This window comes from Aplosporella prunicola, assembly GCF_010093885.1.
Source record: "Aplosporella prunicola CBS 121167 unplaced genomic scaffold K452scaffold_19, whole genome shotgun sequence".
NCBI classification, from domain to species: domain Eukaryota; kingdom Fungi; phylum Ascomycota; class Dothideomycetes; order Botryosphaeriales; family Aplosporellaceae; genus Aplosporella; species Aplosporella prunicola.
This window is the reverse complement of record NW_022983547.1, coordinates 114021-130212: the sequence shown is the minus strand read 5'-3', so window position 1 is coordinate 130212 and position 16192 is coordinate 114021. Positions and strand designations below refer to the sequence as shown.

Genomic DNA, 16192 nt, shown 5'->3' with positions numbered 1-16192 from the left:
TACCAGAAGTCTACCGCTGCTGTCTTGCTACATCTTGCACCCTCGCCGCTGTCGTCCTCGTCGGGGAATATATCTTCATTGTAGACACAGTACGTCCATACACCAGTTGGTCTGCTATATGCTTCGTCCCTATGGACGCGCGGGGCTCCACGACACTTTTGTATCACTCCGACTCCATCGACGGGAAGTCTGCGTGTGCGCCAGGGACGTCTATGACCAGTCGTGAGCGTGGGGATGCGCAGTATTGAGAAACGTCCTTGTGCGGCATCTCAGGCAGAGCGAGAGCAGAGTGAAAGGAGGACCAGGCAGGAGCCTAGAGGATAGAGCATAATGAAGGGAAAGAGCGACTTCGCTTCAGGAAGGAGCTGCAGAGTGAAAGGAAGGTGCGACTAGCGCCTCACCGTCTTTATCTTCTACGCTCCCAACTCCACCCTTCCTCCACCACTCCACCTCCTCCACCCATTTCCCACCCACCTTTTCAACCCTTGCCCCCGTCACTTCAACCATGAGTTCCCCACCCCTCCCCGATACCCAAGTTCCTGCGACGGATCCCGATCCTCCCAGTGACAGCGAGGATGAAGTCGAGGCTGCCGATGACGACGACGACGTAAACATCCCGATGACGCAGCAGACAGCACAGGCTCTGTTACCTGTAATGGAACGGCCTTTCGACCCTGCTGATGTCCCGGAAGAGAACAAGCGTGTCAGCAGATACGCCGAGGCTCTCGGGGACGATTTGCATCACTTGGTGACGCTTGTTTGGGATGAACATCAGAGAGAACCTGATCGAATCCCAGTAGTAATGGGTCTTTCATTTGAAGACTGGAGGGACTTGTGCATGCCGATACTATGTGCCACTCCTCAGGTTATCCTGAATGAGCTGGTCGGCGGAAATCTTACACGGGCCGTAAGAAAAAACCCGGACGCCGAACGGGTTACGAATCTGTACAAGAAGCGTGCAGAGCATGGGAATGCGGCAGGTCCTGGGATCTACCACATTGTCCTCGTCGACGAGGAAGGCTTGTCACCGACACCTCGCGAACTACTCAAAGTCATCGAAGCTATGCGCCAGTACTGCGACACCACCAGCGGTAACGACTCGATAGCTTTCGACATTGACAACGCCGTAAAGTCTACTCAAGTGTTGTTGTCGCAGACCCAGCCTGGTGAACGGCGCTACCTCGAGAAAGTGGGCTGGAGTGCCGCGTTGGAGGCTCGCATCAAGCAGCTTCCTACCGACCTCCAGGATAAACCTCTGCATCCTCCGCTCAGGTACATTGGTTACGGAAATCCGGCGAAGAGGCTTGAAAACCACATCAAGCATCAGAGCTCGAATTACATAATGAACCTCACGGAGTCCACTTGTCGGGCCGTGTGGAAGAACAGGGGTTTCCGTGTGGAAGGGTTCCCCATTTACTGGTGTGAAACCCCAGAAGCGTGTATAGCGTCCGAGGTTCTGTTCACAGCAATCGCGGATGGTTATACACGTGAGGGCGGTGGCTTTAGCCACCATCCCGCGGGGCAGAACAACAAGTGTGAGGATGTGACCCTAGCACAATGGGAGTGTAATTGTCTCTGGGTTGATAAGCTTACGCCCCTCGAGCTGTCTATTCGCGCGTTCAACGCCCGGAAGTGGGCGCTCAGGGAGAACGAGCGTCAGCATGAAGAGGCCGATGATCTTTCGGCACAGGAGCGTCCAAACTTGGAGGCCGCAGATGGTTGGCTCGACGACAATCTCATGCCTGAAGTCAACCGGTGCATTGAAAGTGTCAATGAGACTACAGCGCTCCTCTCCCGGCTGCTTGTCCTTGTTTACGGCACCGACGATCCTCATCCCAGTGAGGACGAGAGCGAGGAACAGTCTTCCTGAGAGGTCGACTGTTACTGTGGAGTACAACGGTCTGTTGTACTGAGGTTACGGTGAATATCGTAACGCTGTGGTCTATCTCATGATAGAATGTCAATCCAACGATTGAACTAATAATGCACAGCGAGGCTGGTGCAATGAGTACGATGAGTATCGTAACGTATGGTCTATCTCATGATAGAACGTCAATTCTTCTTTGGATTGAACAATGTTTACAGCAACTGCTGTAGTGGTTACGATGAATGTCGTAACGTATGTTGTCTACCTCATAGGTAGAGTGTCAATCCTTGGATTGAACGCTGGCTTCGGCCGGCATGGGAGACAAACCCTACTCTGCACGTCCACGTCGTGTCTCCTGGAAACGGTTCGGCCGGCCAAGTAGAGAGGTAAAGGATCTGGAGTGGAAGAAGCAAGCAGGGACGCAACCAACAACCCACCATGCCGTTGGAAATGGACACTGTGCACGCCAAACATCGTCTGTCATCCAGGCATGGGTCGCCACAACACTGCGAGAAGAATGCCTATTGTCGGGGCATGGAAGACGCCATACCCACGCCCAAAGACGCTCTTCGTCCGTGACTGCGAGACGCGTACCCATGTCGACAGCATTCCAATACCGGCACGAAGGCGGAGCAGGACATCCGCAAGTCCAGGAGCCTGGTGGTGTTGTGACTCATTCTAAGGCACAGGAAAGAATGCCCATAATCCAGACCGGAGTGCTAACAACACACAGGAAGACCTCGTCAGCGCGTCCACGACCAGCAGTCAAGACGATACAAACTTTCTCTCGGAGCACACTCAAGTGAACAGAGGCAGGTTGCGCCGAACACGACGAAGCGCCGACGCTCAATTCGGACCGCAAAGCACATGACGTCTGCAACTCCACGGCAGCAGTCCAGCTCGACAAGAAAAACACGACCATTCCACATCAGACGCGGAGGGGGCAACCGAGAGCGGCCACGGTCGCGCCATCCTCGCCGCACGCGTACGGCAGGCGAGCGTGTGCGACGACAACCCCAGCCCGGCGCGCCCTCCACGCGTTCCAACGGCCGCCGCCGATCCTCCACCATACCCTGCACAGCACAGATGCGCGGCGGGAAGCGGGCGAGCCTCCCCCCGACCAAGCACATCCATGGCCTCGCACGGTAACCCCAGGCGGAGTTTGGAGGGAGCAGCAGCGCCGCCCTTGCTGAGCCGACGCAACTCCTCCGGCCCTCGTCGTGTAGATTGTTTGCCCGTTGCTGCGTGGTACCCGCCGCTGCCGATCAACGCGCTCTTTTGTGCTCGTCCGCGGCGTGTCGTGACGTCGCCGCGCAGGAGGGGATATTAAGCATTTCATCACTCGCGCGGTTGGGGTACGTCACAGGAGCGGGCGGGTGTCTTGGGTCCATTCCAAGGCAGCGCGAGGGAGGGTGGTTCTTAAGGCAGAGGGCCCCGGTTTCAGCTCTCCTGCCTGACTCCTACAATCGTCTATTACTGTACTCGACCTGCTGGCTGGTATCAGATCACAATGTGCCAACGCCATCGAAGAAAAGGCAAGAATCAACGCTCATCGCTTTCATGTAATCATGTACAAGTATCCATCACTCGGCCACCTCTCAAGCTGACCCACACATCAAGTCTCGAAAGGTAAGGACAGACAACCACGGTAACTCTCGTCTACCCGAAGAAATGCTGCAGAACCTGCGCAGACACCCAAAGCTCCTCAATCCTCATGCATGACAGCCATGTCCAGCACTTCTGCTCTTGCACGTCCCTTGGTCTGCCCGCTAATGAACTCGGACAGGGCTCGGAAAGCACCCGGCTCGACGAAACCCATGCACTCCCACTCATCGCCTACGACATCCTGCGACTCGACCTGCTCGACGTAGCTGATGATGCGGTCCTTGACGGTGCCGGGGGTTTTCTTCTCCTCGTCCTCGTCTGCGGCCTTGTCCTTTGGCGCCTTGACGGCCTGCTTGAGGACGCTCGTCGGGCAGGTGATGCGTAGCCGCATGCGGGCGCGGGCGAGGGGAATGGGCTGGTGGGCGATCAATGCCTTCATGGCTTCCAGAGCCTGCGACTTGGCCGACTTGTTGGTGGCGACGCCGGACCATTTGGGAAGCTCCTTCTTGCCGGAATCTTCCGTGGGAGTGGCGGTACCACTACTCGGAGCCTGCGCCGTTTGCGACTGAAGCTGATCCAACGCCTTCTCAATCATGCCAGTTGTGTAGACGCGCTTCGTCTTGGGATCGACGAGTTTGCCGGCGACGATATCGATGACCTCGTTGTGCACACGTTCCATTTGCGCGTTGCGCTCCTTCTCCCCGACCTGCAGTTCGCCTTTGTTTAGGATGTCGAGGATAATGTCATCCAAGGATTTGTCGGCGCCAAACGACTTGGCCAGTTCTTGTGAGTTGGCGACTTGGCCTTTGCTAACATTCATAAAGACGTTTGGGATTTGGAGGACATTGTCGAGGTCTTTTTCGACGCCGCTGCGCCACTCGAGAACTTTGTTCTTATAGCATGCGATCTCGAAGCGCTTCTTGCCTGGAGGCGTCAGTACAAGACTTCGATGTCACACGAAACATTTCGGACACACCCTTTTTCATGCGCACAAGCGACACGTTGGTCAGCTTGATTTGATTGACGGGCTAATGAGGTTAGCGACAGTCGCAAACGGAGCAGGGTTCGCCTACTGTCTTGATTCCAACAGGCATCTTGACGGGTATCTGGAGTGGTGGTAAGTTGTTGTGGGTCGTACCGTGGAGGAGCTGAAATCTTCAGCAACGAGTCAGACGATGATGTAACTGGCGCTAACCCGAAACGGACAACCCCACCGCTTCCCCATATGCCGACGCTCCGCCTGGGTCCGTGCACGAGACCGGTCAGAAACAGGCGGTGACACAGCAAGCGATGGGGGCCATTCGGGATGGAGAGATGTGAAGATGGTATGGAGAGATGTGAAGAAGAATGGTGAAGAGATGGTGAAAGGTGAATGCGCGAAAGAAATTCGTAAATGCGCGCTGAAATGGATTGAATGCTTGATTATACGGGCGGGCTTGATGGTGGTCAAAGGGTAGAGATCTACTCCTCCATCCGGCCAAACATGCCTTCCTCGTCTTCGTCGCTTCTCCCACGAGCGCGCTGGTGCCGCTCAAAATCATCCTCATCGTCCTCCATGTCCACGTCATCATCTGCAGATTGATGCCGGCTGGCGTACGAGCGCAGAGACGTGGCGTACTGCTGCTGGCCGGGTGGAGTGGCGACGGTGCCGGTTCGGGAGTCGAGACTGTTTTGACTGAGGAAGCGAGCGGGGAGTGGAGGTACGGGCGGGACGTCTGGTGGCAGCATGATGGGCTTGCTCTGGGGCGTGCCGTAGCTGCAACTCAGCAGACCCACCGCGGCAGCGAGATCGGCCTGGTCCTCCTCGTCAAAGGTCGTCGACGTGCCCGAGGTAGGTGGACGGAGATGATCGATGCTTTGCTGACGATAGTAGCCGTAAGAGTTGGGAGAGAAGACTGAAGGATTCGATTGGTAGGATTGGGAGTAGGCGCTGCTGTTGCTGCTGAAGCGTTTGTTGGAGTATCGGACGGCGGGGCCCTGATAAGAGCCGACGGGCGCATCCGGGGGAGGCGTCGTTTCCGCCGAACTCATGCCGTCGTCGCGGTAGTCGGAAGATCCCGAGGCGGCAGGGGATGAGGAGTGATCGCTTTCGGCCTGGGTGGCTTCTTGGTTCATGTTGACCAGCACCGACGCGGCCTCGAGCAATTGCACCTGCTGGTGCTTTGAGATGAGCAGTTTCGAGGTAATGGCCCATTCCGGCGTGTGTTCCCATCTGCAAATGTCAACCTCGGTGTGAAGTATGCGGGACTCAGGGGAACTGACAGGTGCTTTGTGAGACAGCTGCTGTGCTTGTACCCTTTTCCACATTTTTCACAGCGAAGTTCGCTACCGCTCGCTCGCTTGCCCTTTGCGCCCGAACCTTCGCTGGCGCGCCTCGCTCTGGACTTGCCATTTCCCTTTTCTGCGTCGGGGATGGAAGCCAGGGGCGGGCCATCGGCCACGGCGGCGCCGTTCTTGGCGTTGTAGCTCGAAGGACCAAAGGGAGAGCCGCTGTTTGGCAAGCTACCGCCCATGGATGTGTATAAGCCGGGCGGACCTCTGGGGGTGAGGGTTGATTTGGACGAGGTTCGGCGAGTGGGAGCATCTCCACCGACGGCTGCAGCTACGGCGGCTACGTTTGTGGCGGCGGTCGTGGACATGCTTTTCCGGCGCGAGACGCGATGCGCGGGGTTGAGGGAGCCGACGGAGAGGGACGAGTTTTGTCGCGAATGACGGGCGGGGAGGCTGGAGGCGATGCCGCCCATCGAGGAACGATGGTGGTTTGATGGGCGGGAGGTGCTTACTTCCTGCATCAGTGTCAGCGTGAAGGGAGACGAGGGTCAGGAGATGAATACCCTGGTGGCCGTCATGATGGTGACGGGCAGAGATGGAGAGAGGGGAGAGAGGTCGCAGCGTTGCGTCGGTTGCACAGGGTCGGCTTGAGGGGAATGCAAAGGCGTGAAAATGGGAGACAATTGTTGTCGAGCAGCGGGCCACGAGTCGAAGTTCAAGGAGGCGTGGGGAGCAATGACGAGAGGACAGTCCGTGCAAGCCGCGCCTTGAAAGGAAGCCGGGCCAAAAATTATGGAGAAGTTGCAGCGATACAATGAAAGCGTCCCCGCACACAGCCGCGCCGCTGCAGGCTTATTGTGCGACGGCCGAGACGAGGCTAGAGCGAGGAGAGGGGCGGCGGATCAGGCAATCGAGGCGCAAAGAAAGGGCGGCAGCCGAGGCAGGGCAACTTTTTTTCTAGCTACATCGTGGGGAGAGTGGGAATCAGCAGGCCAGGCTGGCGCCAGGCGTGACCGGCGCGGCATCATGGTCGCGACGTACCGGCCCCAATGGCGTACGAAGAGGGTTGCTATTCGGGGCAGCGCTCGACGGGCGCGGGTTGCGCAGAGGCCGCCACGCCATCCGAGCTCGTCTCTGCTGGCAACTGGCAAGAATGGGGAAATGTTTCTGGCGTCGCACGGGAAATGCTCTCCTGCTCTCGCCGGACCCTTGTTTCCCTCCCAGCACGCGTTCCTGAGCCTGAGGCTTTATCAGTGCCACTCTCCGGACTCGGATCTTCGTACGGGGCCGAGATCGTCGTGCCGGAAGCGGCCGTTTCGCTCAACTCGCGCCGTTACAACCTTCAACAACTGCCCGCCTGATCGCCTGCTCCAAAGTCTGTGCTTCGCTCGATTCCGATAAGCCACAGCTAATGTCGATCGTTGAGGCCATCTGTCTTCTCACGACATCCGCTGCCAAAGTCAGGTGCTAGCTGTCATGGTCTAGCCTTCCGACATGCGGGGGAATGACGCGTGGTATCGGCTCTGCCGCCCACCTCCGATCGAGCCACAGCTGACTATGCACTCCACCTACATCAATCAAGTCTACGTACTACTTGTTGATGCGTCAATCATATCGCCGCTGACCAGCTACATCTACTGACAGCTGCCACGCACGTTGTGGACTTGTCCGCAAGCTCCCCACATCTTTCCGTTTTGTGGAACTTGCGGAGCCAGTTCCGCTTTGACTTAAGACGGCGGCGGAATTGAAGAAGCTAACCTTTCCTTTTGTGTGAGTTGATTGTGCATCGCATCTTGTAAAGCACCTGGCAACATGGCGGATCTCGATGCCTCTATAGATAGAATTCAACAAGATTACAATTCACAATCGTGAGATCGAGATTCGAAGTCTCAATTCATCTACACCGTGCAAGATCGAATCTATCACGGTATGCAAGGAGACCGCAGTCCGCAGTCGGCAGTCGGCAGTCCGCAGCCTGCTTACTAACATCACGTGACCAACCCCTTCGCCGCATCGCTGCCGCAGAATAATGCTGAATGTTAGAATCTCTAATTGTCCATTTCCTTGAGTTTGTCAGCAATCGATAGTGAATTTGTTATCGAGTATTGGCGACTAAGCTGAGGCCTCTCACCGCCCAGCAACAACAAGCAGGTCCACCCGCAGGCCCGCGTTTACCTCCGCGACGACTCCGCCAACATCGACTCAACTAGTCACATTCCCGACAACCAGACCTCTACACTCATGGCCGAATCAGGATCAGCGGCTGCCAAACCGAGCAGCAGTGTGAAGCTCGTGCTTCTGGGTGAAGCGGCCGTAGGAAAGGTACCGACTCGAGCCCAGCGACGTGACCAGACACTGACCTGTCCATCCATCCTAGTCGTCGTTGGTGATGCGATTCGTAAACAACGACTTCCAAGAGAACAAGGAACCCACGATAGGAGGTTCGCCTTGCCACCCCGCCTCCCCACACTCGGCAAGACCCTCGACTGACCCCCGCAGCCGCCTTCCTGACCCAAAAATGCAACCTCCCCACCCGCACCATCAAGTTCGAGATTTGGGATACGGCGGGTCAAGAACGCTTCGCCAGCCTGGCTCCCATGTACTACCGTAACGCGCAGGCCGCGCTCGTCGTCTACGACATCACCAAGGCATCCAGCTTGACCAAGGCACAACACTGGGTCGCGGAGTTGCAGAGACAGGCTTCGCCGGGCATCGTCATCGCACTTGTCGGAAACAAGGCGGATTTGGTTGAGGCAGACAACGAAGAGGTCGAGGAGGAGACTCCGGCGACGCAACCGGAGAGCAGCGAAAACGCGCCGGCCGTCGCAACGGAAACTCCTGGCGACCACGATGTTGAGGGTGATGGTCCGAGCGGAGAGTTGGAGGCGGATGCTGACACCACGACGCCACCCGCCCCGGCCCCGGCCCCCGAGGAGACCGAGGATGAGGAGAACGACGACGCGCGCAAGGTTTCTACCAAGGCTGCCAAGGCATATGCGGACGAGGAAAGTCTGCTCTTCTTCGAGACTTCGGCCAAGACGGGTGAGAACGTGACGGAGGTCTTCACGGCCATTGCCAATGCCATCCCTGAGACCAGCCTCAAGGGACCCCGTGGTGTTGGCCAGGGTCTGGGTGGACGGGGTGGCGACGACGGCAGTGCCAGGGTCAACCTGACGAGCGGACAGGCACAGGGTCCCAAGGAAGGCTGCGCATGTTAGGAGTAGGCTCGGTATCAGGACAAAACTGCGAGAGTGTAGATGGCAGGCAACAGGACTGGAGAGGCTGCTGCGCTCACGGCTTCCAACCCAACCCTCACGGGTCCTCACAGGATGGCGAATATGATTTCTTCTCGTTCTTGCGTCTCGTCATTATTTGGCAGGATAGATTGCTGTTTGTGATACATGGTTGCACGGATGTGGGACGGTGGGGTGAGCTGCAGTGAATTCTTCTGTGATTGCTTTTGAAAGCAGTGAGGAGGAAATATCGGTAGTGATGCATGCAATAGAAGTAATAGCGGCAAGTGCATATCCCTGATGACGATCTGGGCCGAAGTGAATAGACCTGCATGCAGTGTTTTGTGTGTGCCCTAGTCAGAACTTTACTGAGAAAAAGAAAGCACTATACAAGCATCCCCGGCTCGTCCTACTGCCCCTCGGTCGTCATACCGTAAGATGTGAGTCGTACGGATTGTATGAGCCACTTACACACGGTATGAATAGCCGGAGCTACTCAGGTCACGCACCTTACAGCCTCTCGGCTACTTCCTGAAGATGTGGGTACTGCGTACGGTGGGACATATTGGTGATGCTTGTCACTCATGTTCAAGGGGACCATGTCGTGACTTCCCTGGCCGGCGTACCTTCTTACGGTCTTGTCCATCAGCCGCCTCATCGAACCTACTCTGTCCGTCACACTGCTTCACGGAAGGGCACTGTCACGCAATACTGCCATCCTTCTACGGGTTTTGAGCCGACTGTCACAGGAGCAACCCGATGTTCACCATCACCGCCTTGTCCGGTCAGAATAACCCTCTCTCGTTCAGATGGCGAGCTTCAGCTCCGGCCAAGCAGAACGGCATGCGGTGGACCTGGACTAACTCTTATGCTTCCACTCAAGCACTGACGCTACCAACTCAGGAAAGTACGACTCGTGGTGCCCAAGACGAATACCCGATTCTGGCACAGCGGCTAACAGTCTCTAGCAGTGGATCGATCAACGCTGTCATCCCCTCTGCAGCGTCGCGCCCGCGAGACGGCTCTGCTAATCTTCTACCATGGCTGCAGTCTGACGGCCTCGACTTCGTCTACCACAACTCAGCCCTCTTTGACGCCAGTCCCCAAATTTGACTTACCCCCGGCGAATTCCTCACATGTCACTCACGTTCCCAGTCGCCTTCCCCGGTGGTTGGAGCCTGGAGAAGGTCGGTTTCGCCCGTGAGGAAGAGAACGGCGAGGATGAGGAGTGAGATGGACGGCAGTGGAGGCCAAGATGGGAGGCCGGCCGGGGATGGAGAAGAGGGAGAAGTTGTGAGTCTATATGCCTTTCTGGTCAATCCGGTCATCGTTACTGTTTCCAATTGTCCCTAGCAACACTTTCTCGCAACTTTCTCTTCCTACTGTCACTCAAACCTACTCTCAAGATGGGATTCGCCTACGGTTGCTCATTCCCCGCTGCACGCAATGACCCAATCGGGGCCATATACCGAAAGCCACGCACGGAATCATTCATTCATTCAGGGTCGACCGCCCTATCAGTGGGATCGAGTTGGACAAACCCGTCATTCGGTCCAGCTGTGGCAAGTACCGTGGGTCAAGACCCCTAAAAGGTAAACTATATCCAGAGCTGGGCTCGATCACTGAATGGGATACGAGGCACTGTCTGTCAGAATCGAGAAGCCCCGTAAAGGCAAACAAAGTAAGTCAGAAGTCAGTGAAGGTACGGTGCCACACAACTCATGATACGACAAGGCGATCAAGGTGACGCGAAGAAGCGTATCACAAAACTTAGACATTCGACATGAAACGGCTTGAAGTTACCCTTTCAGGCCAAGTGATCAACTTCCAGATGCTATCGTGCAGCCCACAATCTGCTCACTGAAACCTAGACGTCTGACACTGGATGATTGCCGATTTGCGATAGTTCACTCCCTCCGTGTGGACATCTAGACCCTAGTCACTGAACCTAGACGTTCGATTTTGGAGCTTTGAGTTGCAACTAGGTTCACTGATTGACCAAACATCAGACCTTAACGCATTCACCCATAAAACACGTTCACTTCGTTTCTCTCGGAATTACCGCTTTGGGTCTGGTTAGTAAACTCGTGTTCCTTGAGGCTAGTTCGTCAACATCCTCCGTGCACCTGGGGATATATGTTGATCTTGTTAAACTACGCAATTGCCGCTGTGGGCCTTGTTTAGTAAATCCTCGTGAGTCTTAACTTCAACGTTTATTCTTTGACGTCGAGTCTTCCCAGGACTACAATTCTAGATTTCTAGTATTCAGCCTCCAGGGCTCAGTGCAGAGATTCGTCCATTTCAGCCAGCTGCCAATTCCTGCGTGTAGACATTCGACCTGAATAATTCTGCACTGCTGCCCTTCCTTGGCCAGAGCTCATAAGGCGGAGATCTGCCCTCACGTGGTGCGATGTGCAGTCGGTGAGTCGTCTTTGGATATGACTTGCATATATCGCTCCGCAGTGGATTGTGGCTCAGATTGTAAAGTGGAGCGTCGCCCACCTCTATACATCTATTGACTCTCTACCTATTGGAATCTCCACTCTAGGGTCACGATACCTACTAACGACCGGTCAACCAGCAATCCGTTGAATGCAGCAAACGACAGATTTAGCGCAACGGATGTTGGCAGAGGTAGTCTGCAATGTTTACCGTCGGGCAGTGCGTTTTACTAAGTTGATTGACACCCTGATTGCAGTGAATTCACCAGGCGCGGAGCCCTAACGCATACGCAGGCTTCTACTCATGCAGCGGAAGAAGGTCGCGGAGCAACACCCGCCTGAGGATGACATACAACGGGTGGACGGGTGTACGAGACACCAAGGCTGCAAGATACGCACCCTGGGGATGACAGCGAGGATAAGACGCAGCAGCAGACATGACAGCTTCACAAGGTGGATCTCGGCTGTCTGCGCCATGTCTGCTGAGCCGTACACGCGGTTCGGGATCGAAAGGGTACATAGAAAGGGTAAGTAGGTCAACGCTGGCAAGACGTCCTTTAAGACTCGGCCACTGTGGCCATCATCTTGCACTGCCTCTTGACTGTAGCCTGATTAAGAGCGGTGAGGATACGGTCTGAAAAGGAGCAAACGGACGACTTGAAGCCCAGACATGACAGCACAGACAGATCTCATACAAGGCATTCATTCGTCTAGTCGTCTCGCCATGCGGCCTATTGTACATGTCTATGGAGCCCAACTACCCGCGCATGCCAGAGCCCAACTCCCGCGCATGCCGCTACGCGCCATGCCACTACACTCCGGGCATTCCGACAACGGCCCTCAATGTAGGAACACCGCGCGGAAGAAAGTAGACGGACCAGATGGCGGCAAAAGCGACGAGCAGACCAGTAAACTTCTCGAACCAAGTGTGGAAAAAAGCGGCGGTCATGAGAAGCATCCACCAACTCAGGGCCATGACAGCGATAGCAGCCTTGACTCCGAGGCCAGGGTCCTCATCGGAGGAGACGTATTGGGTCGGGGCGTGGCTCTCGCGTTGGGCCTCTGCGGCGGCAGTGCGGACCTTTCCGTCGGGCATGACGACGCGACGGCCATCGCGTAGACCCTCGGAGCGCAAGACGGCGGGGAGGATCTCGAACCAGAGGAGCATAGATCCGAGAATGAGCAGGAAGACATGACCGCTGATGTCATGGCCGCCCTTCCACTGGCCGCCGGCGAGCTTACACGTCGCGGCGGTGACGTACTCGCGGGGAGCGGAGAGGTCCTGGCGCGCTTCTGGGTCGCGCACGAGCTCGCACTGCCCGCCCGTGAAGCGGAACAGGGTGTCGATGAGCGGGGGCCCAAAGCACCATTGCGTGACGACGACCCAGACGGCCGTGACGGCGGCCCAGCGCAGGGTAGCGCGTGCGCGGCGGGGCGTGAGCAGCGGGCGCATGGGCGGGCCGAGCGACGGGTGGGTGAGGACGAAGAGGAAGAGGGCCACGGTGGTCCATGCCCATCCCTTCTTGACGAAGTAGACGTTGAACACGTTCTTTTTTTGCGCGAAATATGACGGTGCCACGTCGACCGGATGCGATTGGAGCGTCGCGCTGTAGGGCGTGTTTCGCGTCGTGGGCGACAGGATGGAGAAGACGGAGCCCAAGATGAGCGTCAGCGGGTAGACGAGGAGCAGCAGCAGCTCCAGGCGGGTGGGTAGAAAGGGCGAGCGGCGCGCGAGCGACGTGCGGTGCGGGCTGACGGCGTCGTCTTTTTCCATCGGGGTCGAGTTCAAGGGGGCTTCGTTGTAGCTGTCTTGGCTGCGTTCGGGTTTCCGTCGGGTCGTCATGACGAGTGGGGGGAGATGGGATAGGTGAGGGTTGCACGAAGCCCTCGACGTTGGTGTTGATAAGTTTGTGCCATGACGTGGAGGTCATGTGATTTCGCGGTCTGCTCTGCGTTTGTCTGCTCGTCTGCCGTGCCTGTTCGTCGCTCGCTCGACCTCACGACAAACAGGCGCCCAACAGTGGCGAACGAGTTCCATTCATCCGCCAATCCCGAAGTTAATTTGCCCCAGACATGATTATCTGAGCTCGTTTGTTTGCACTGACACTGGCTTGCTTGCAGTTTGACCTGAGCTTTGCCTGAGCTCGCACTGACATTGCCTGACTTGCCTGTTGCCTGTTGCCTGTTGCCTGACTTGCCTCACTTCTGATTCCCTCACCCGTGCTTCTGACTTCCGTGCACACACTAATTAGCCGCCTCCGCGGACTGAGCTTTGTGGCTTCGGTCTGGCTTTGTCTTTTGACTTTGGCTTGACTTTGGCTTGACTGGTTTGGCTTCCGACTTTCAACCTGATATACAATTGTAGAATGGCCTGACGGATCCGTAGAGTCTAGTGGCAAACAGGACTCCTCCCCCCATTTGACTAAAACATACCGCAGGCTAGATGTGATGGATACAAACGACCGTGCAGAATCCACATGGAGCCACGACCCGCTACCCCTGAAATCCTCTAGAACAACTCAAAAGCATTCCAGAAGTCGATCCCGACGTCCCACGCGAGACTAGGCGAGGCGAGCAACCTCTACAGCCGCACGCTAGCATGCTGACTCGCGATTGACCGGAAGGCTGAAGGGTTGGAGCCTACCCCGGACGGGCTTCATTCGCGGACGCTACGAGGATCTGTCGGGCGGGCTTCTGGAAGGGATCGATAAGGGGGGCACGGGGAATTGGAAGGGGCCTCGGATACGGAGATGGCAGAGGCACGGAAAAAGGGCCGAAACGGGAGGGCAAGCATGGGGAATGGTCATAAGGCTGTGCATCCTTGGATAAGCCACGTCAACCCGCATTTTCAATAAGAATGAATCGCAAAGGAGAGGTCGCAAAATCGGCGGGAAGGACGGGCGCTAGCCGTAGTGGGTAAATGGTGGGAGGGACGTTTGAGAGATGATTGCGACGAACACCAACAAGACGCAGGAGCATCTGCAACAAGACCATCACATACGACAGGACTGCATACGGCCGAATGAATCTCTGTGTCACCACCAAACCGATATGGTGCGTTGGCGATGTGCAACCGCGACCCGCAAGCCGGGCGATTGGAATCGGAGGGGGAAGATCTGGCGCCACATGAAGTCAGAGTAGGCAAACACGCGTGATGGCTTGGATCGGCGCGATCGCCAGGGGACGAGAAGAGGCAGCGAGACAGGTCGGCGGGAGAGGATGGGAGGAAGAAACTCTCACATTGCAACGTCGATGGTGCATATGCAGACGCCTCCTTTTCGCTCCACAGCCACGTGTGGGCCGGGATGCACATCCCTGGGATCGCTTCCGGCGGGTTGGAAGAGCCGATGCAGGCTTGATTGCTTGTGGCGGGAGGGCAGTGACGGAGATTGCGAGCAGTACCCTCCTCGCGGAACGCCATCCGACAAGCTTCGCTGCAGTCAATCCGCGACCGTGGCATGTCTCAGGTGGATATGCGGGCGGGCCGGTGCCAACGCCACGACGATTCTGGGGAAGGATGCGACGCGTCAATAGCGAAACCCTTGCAGGCGGACGGATGGGCGCAGCTTGAAGCAAGCAGCAGCACAGCACTTGTGACACTAGGAGTACGGCTTCCAGAAAGTCATAGAGACCCACGTGGGACGCAGCGTACCAACGACCCGGGAGGCGTCGGGGAGGCCGCAGCAGTTCCCGCGCGCGTCCACCGGCCGTATCAGCTTCCAAGCTGCAAGAGCGTTGGCGGGCTGCAGGTACGAAAGGTGCAAGCCAGGGGCATCCCTTCCGCTGGAACTTTTGGAACATCAGCGCCGTCGATCCCTGGTGAATTAACGAGCAGGGTCTCCTTTGAAACAGCCCGAACCGCACGTCATGTCATGTCGTTGGAAATGCGTCCAAATTTCATTTGTCTCTCGCTTCCTGCCAAGTGCTTTTGTGGAAAGGGGGCATGCTCTATATCAACCCAGCGGCGCCCGGCCACCAAACCCCAACTTTCCCTCATCCGCCTCGCTTCCTTCTTTTCGCTTCCATACCGAGGCATTAATGTGAGTCTTATTCCTTTCACTTTTGCTGTTCATCACTAACACCCACCAGACTCTCACTCTCTCTCGCAACACACATCTCCGCAACACACCTCCACCCACAATGATCCTTCGGACCGTCGTCTCTTCCACCAACATGGGTCGTGGTGCCTACGATACTACAGGCACTCCCAAGCCTCCTCCGCCTCCTCCGAAGCGTCGGTGATGGTTCATCTCCAAATCAATAACAACATGACTGGTACATGTTGCGCTGGCCTTTGGAGAAAAAACTGGAGGGATGAGTTGTCGCGTTGGTGAGAAGCCCGTTTGACCCCACCTTGCATGCACGCATTCTAACCCTCGACTAGCCCATCCCTCGCACTCACCGCCGTCATCCGGCACTCCCGGCACTCCCTCCCCCTTTGGGCACCTTCGGTTACTACGACTTTTAATACGAGCGACTGCGATTACCTTCGACACGTTTTAATACCCCCTCGAGCCATTCTGCGAGCGACTACTTCCTTGGCGCGCGCCTGTATCATCTTCAGCGACGGGCCTCCTTGCTTCCTCCATGCCAAAAGTGTTTCATCGGCGTTATTTAGATCATGGGATTTGCTCACGCAAAGGGATACCAAAATCGGGGCCTGCTGTTCGTTTTCGATTCTTCACGCTCGCTTTTGGATTTTATTTTATTCAGTATCGGCATAGACATTTGTACAATAGCTTGGCAGGGAGGGATCTGGCGCAGACTGACATCAT

General features: G+C 56.4%; 5 protein-coding genes across 5 annotated transcripts; 2 read left to right on the top strand and 3 right to left on the bottom strand.

The window, feature by feature from the left end:
* Positions 1–505: 505 nt before the first annotated feature.
* K452DRAFT_310478 (uncharacterized protein) lies at positions 506–1870 on the top strand (the record flags this gene model as incomplete). The annotated part of the gene is made up of 1 exon (XM_033543340.1): positions 506–1870. The coding sequence occupies one exon, from the start codon at positions 506–508 to the stop codon at positions 1868–1870; it is 1365 nt and encodes a 454-aa protein (XP_033395231.1).
* Positions 1871–3572: 1702 nt separating this feature from the next.
* On the bottom strand, positions 3573–4566 carry K452DRAFT_327988 (uncharacterized protein; the record flags this gene model as incomplete). The annotated part of the gene is made up of 3 exons (XM_033544955.1): positions 3573–4396; positions 4449–4500; positions 4546–4566. The coding sequence occupies 3 exons, from the start codon at positions 4564–4566 to the stop codon at positions 3573–3575; spliced, it is 897 nt and encodes a 298-aa protein (XP_033395230.1).
* A 367-nt stretch (positions 4567–4933) lies between these two features.
* On the bottom strand, positions 4934–6216 carry K452DRAFT_232123 (uncharacterized protein; the record flags this gene model as incomplete). Its single annotated transcript, XM_033537206.1, has 2 exons — positions 4934–5684; positions 5735–6216. The coding sequence occupies 2 exons, from the start codon at positions 6214–6216 to the stop codon at positions 4934–4936; spliced, it is 1233 nt and encodes a 410-aa protein (XP_033395229.1).
* A 1598-nt stretch (positions 6217–7814) lies between these two features.
* K452DRAFT_352359 (uncharacterized protein) lies at positions 7815–9278 on the top strand. Its single transcript, XM_033545768.1, has 3 exons — positions 7815–8065; positions 8121–8184; positions 8243–9278. The coding sequence occupies exons 1-3, from the start codon at positions 7985–7987 to the stop codon at positions 8959–8961; spliced, it is 864 nt and encodes a 287-aa protein (XP_033395228.1). The 5' UTR covers positions 7815–7984; the 3' UTR covers positions 8962–9278.
* A 2825-nt stretch (positions 9279–12103) lies between these two features.
* Positions 12104–13354, bottom strand: K452DRAFT_289520 (uncharacterized protein). The gene is made up of 3 exons (XM_033540842.1): positions 12384–13354; positions 12235–12330; positions 12104–12213 (listed from the first exon to the last, which is right to left on the bottom strand). The coding sequence occupies exons 1-3, from the start codon at positions 13258–13260 to the stop codon at positions 12149–12151; spliced, it is 1038 nt and encodes a 345-aa protein (XP_033395227.1). The 5' UTR covers positions 13261–13354; the 3' UTR covers positions 12104–12148.
* Positions 13355–16192: the final 2838 nt, after the last annotated feature.

Excerpts from the sequence above, each read along its gene's own strand:
- K452DRAFT_352359 (XM_033545768.1), top strand. The coding sequence starts at position 7,985 with ATGGCCGAATCAGGATCAGCGGCTGCCAAACCGAGCAGCAGTGTGAAG. Across the intron at positions 8,066-8,120 it reads GTGAAGCGGCCGTAGGAAAG|TCGTCGTTGGTGATGCGATT; the intron begins GTACCGACTCGA and ends CATCCATCCTAG. Across the intron at positions 8,185-8,242 it reads CAAGGAACCCACGATAGGAG|CCGCCTTCCTGACCCAAAAA; the intron begins GTTCGCCTTGCC and ends TGACCCCCGCAG.
- K452DRAFT_289520 (XM_033540842.1), bottom strand. The coding sequence starts at position 13,260 with ATGACGACCCGACGGAAACCCGAACGCAGCCAAGACAGCTACAACGAA. Across the intron at positions 12,331-12,383 it reads TATCGCTGTCATGGCCCTGA|TTTACTGGTCTGCTCGTCGC; the intron begins GTTGGTGGATGC and ends TGGTTCGAGAAG.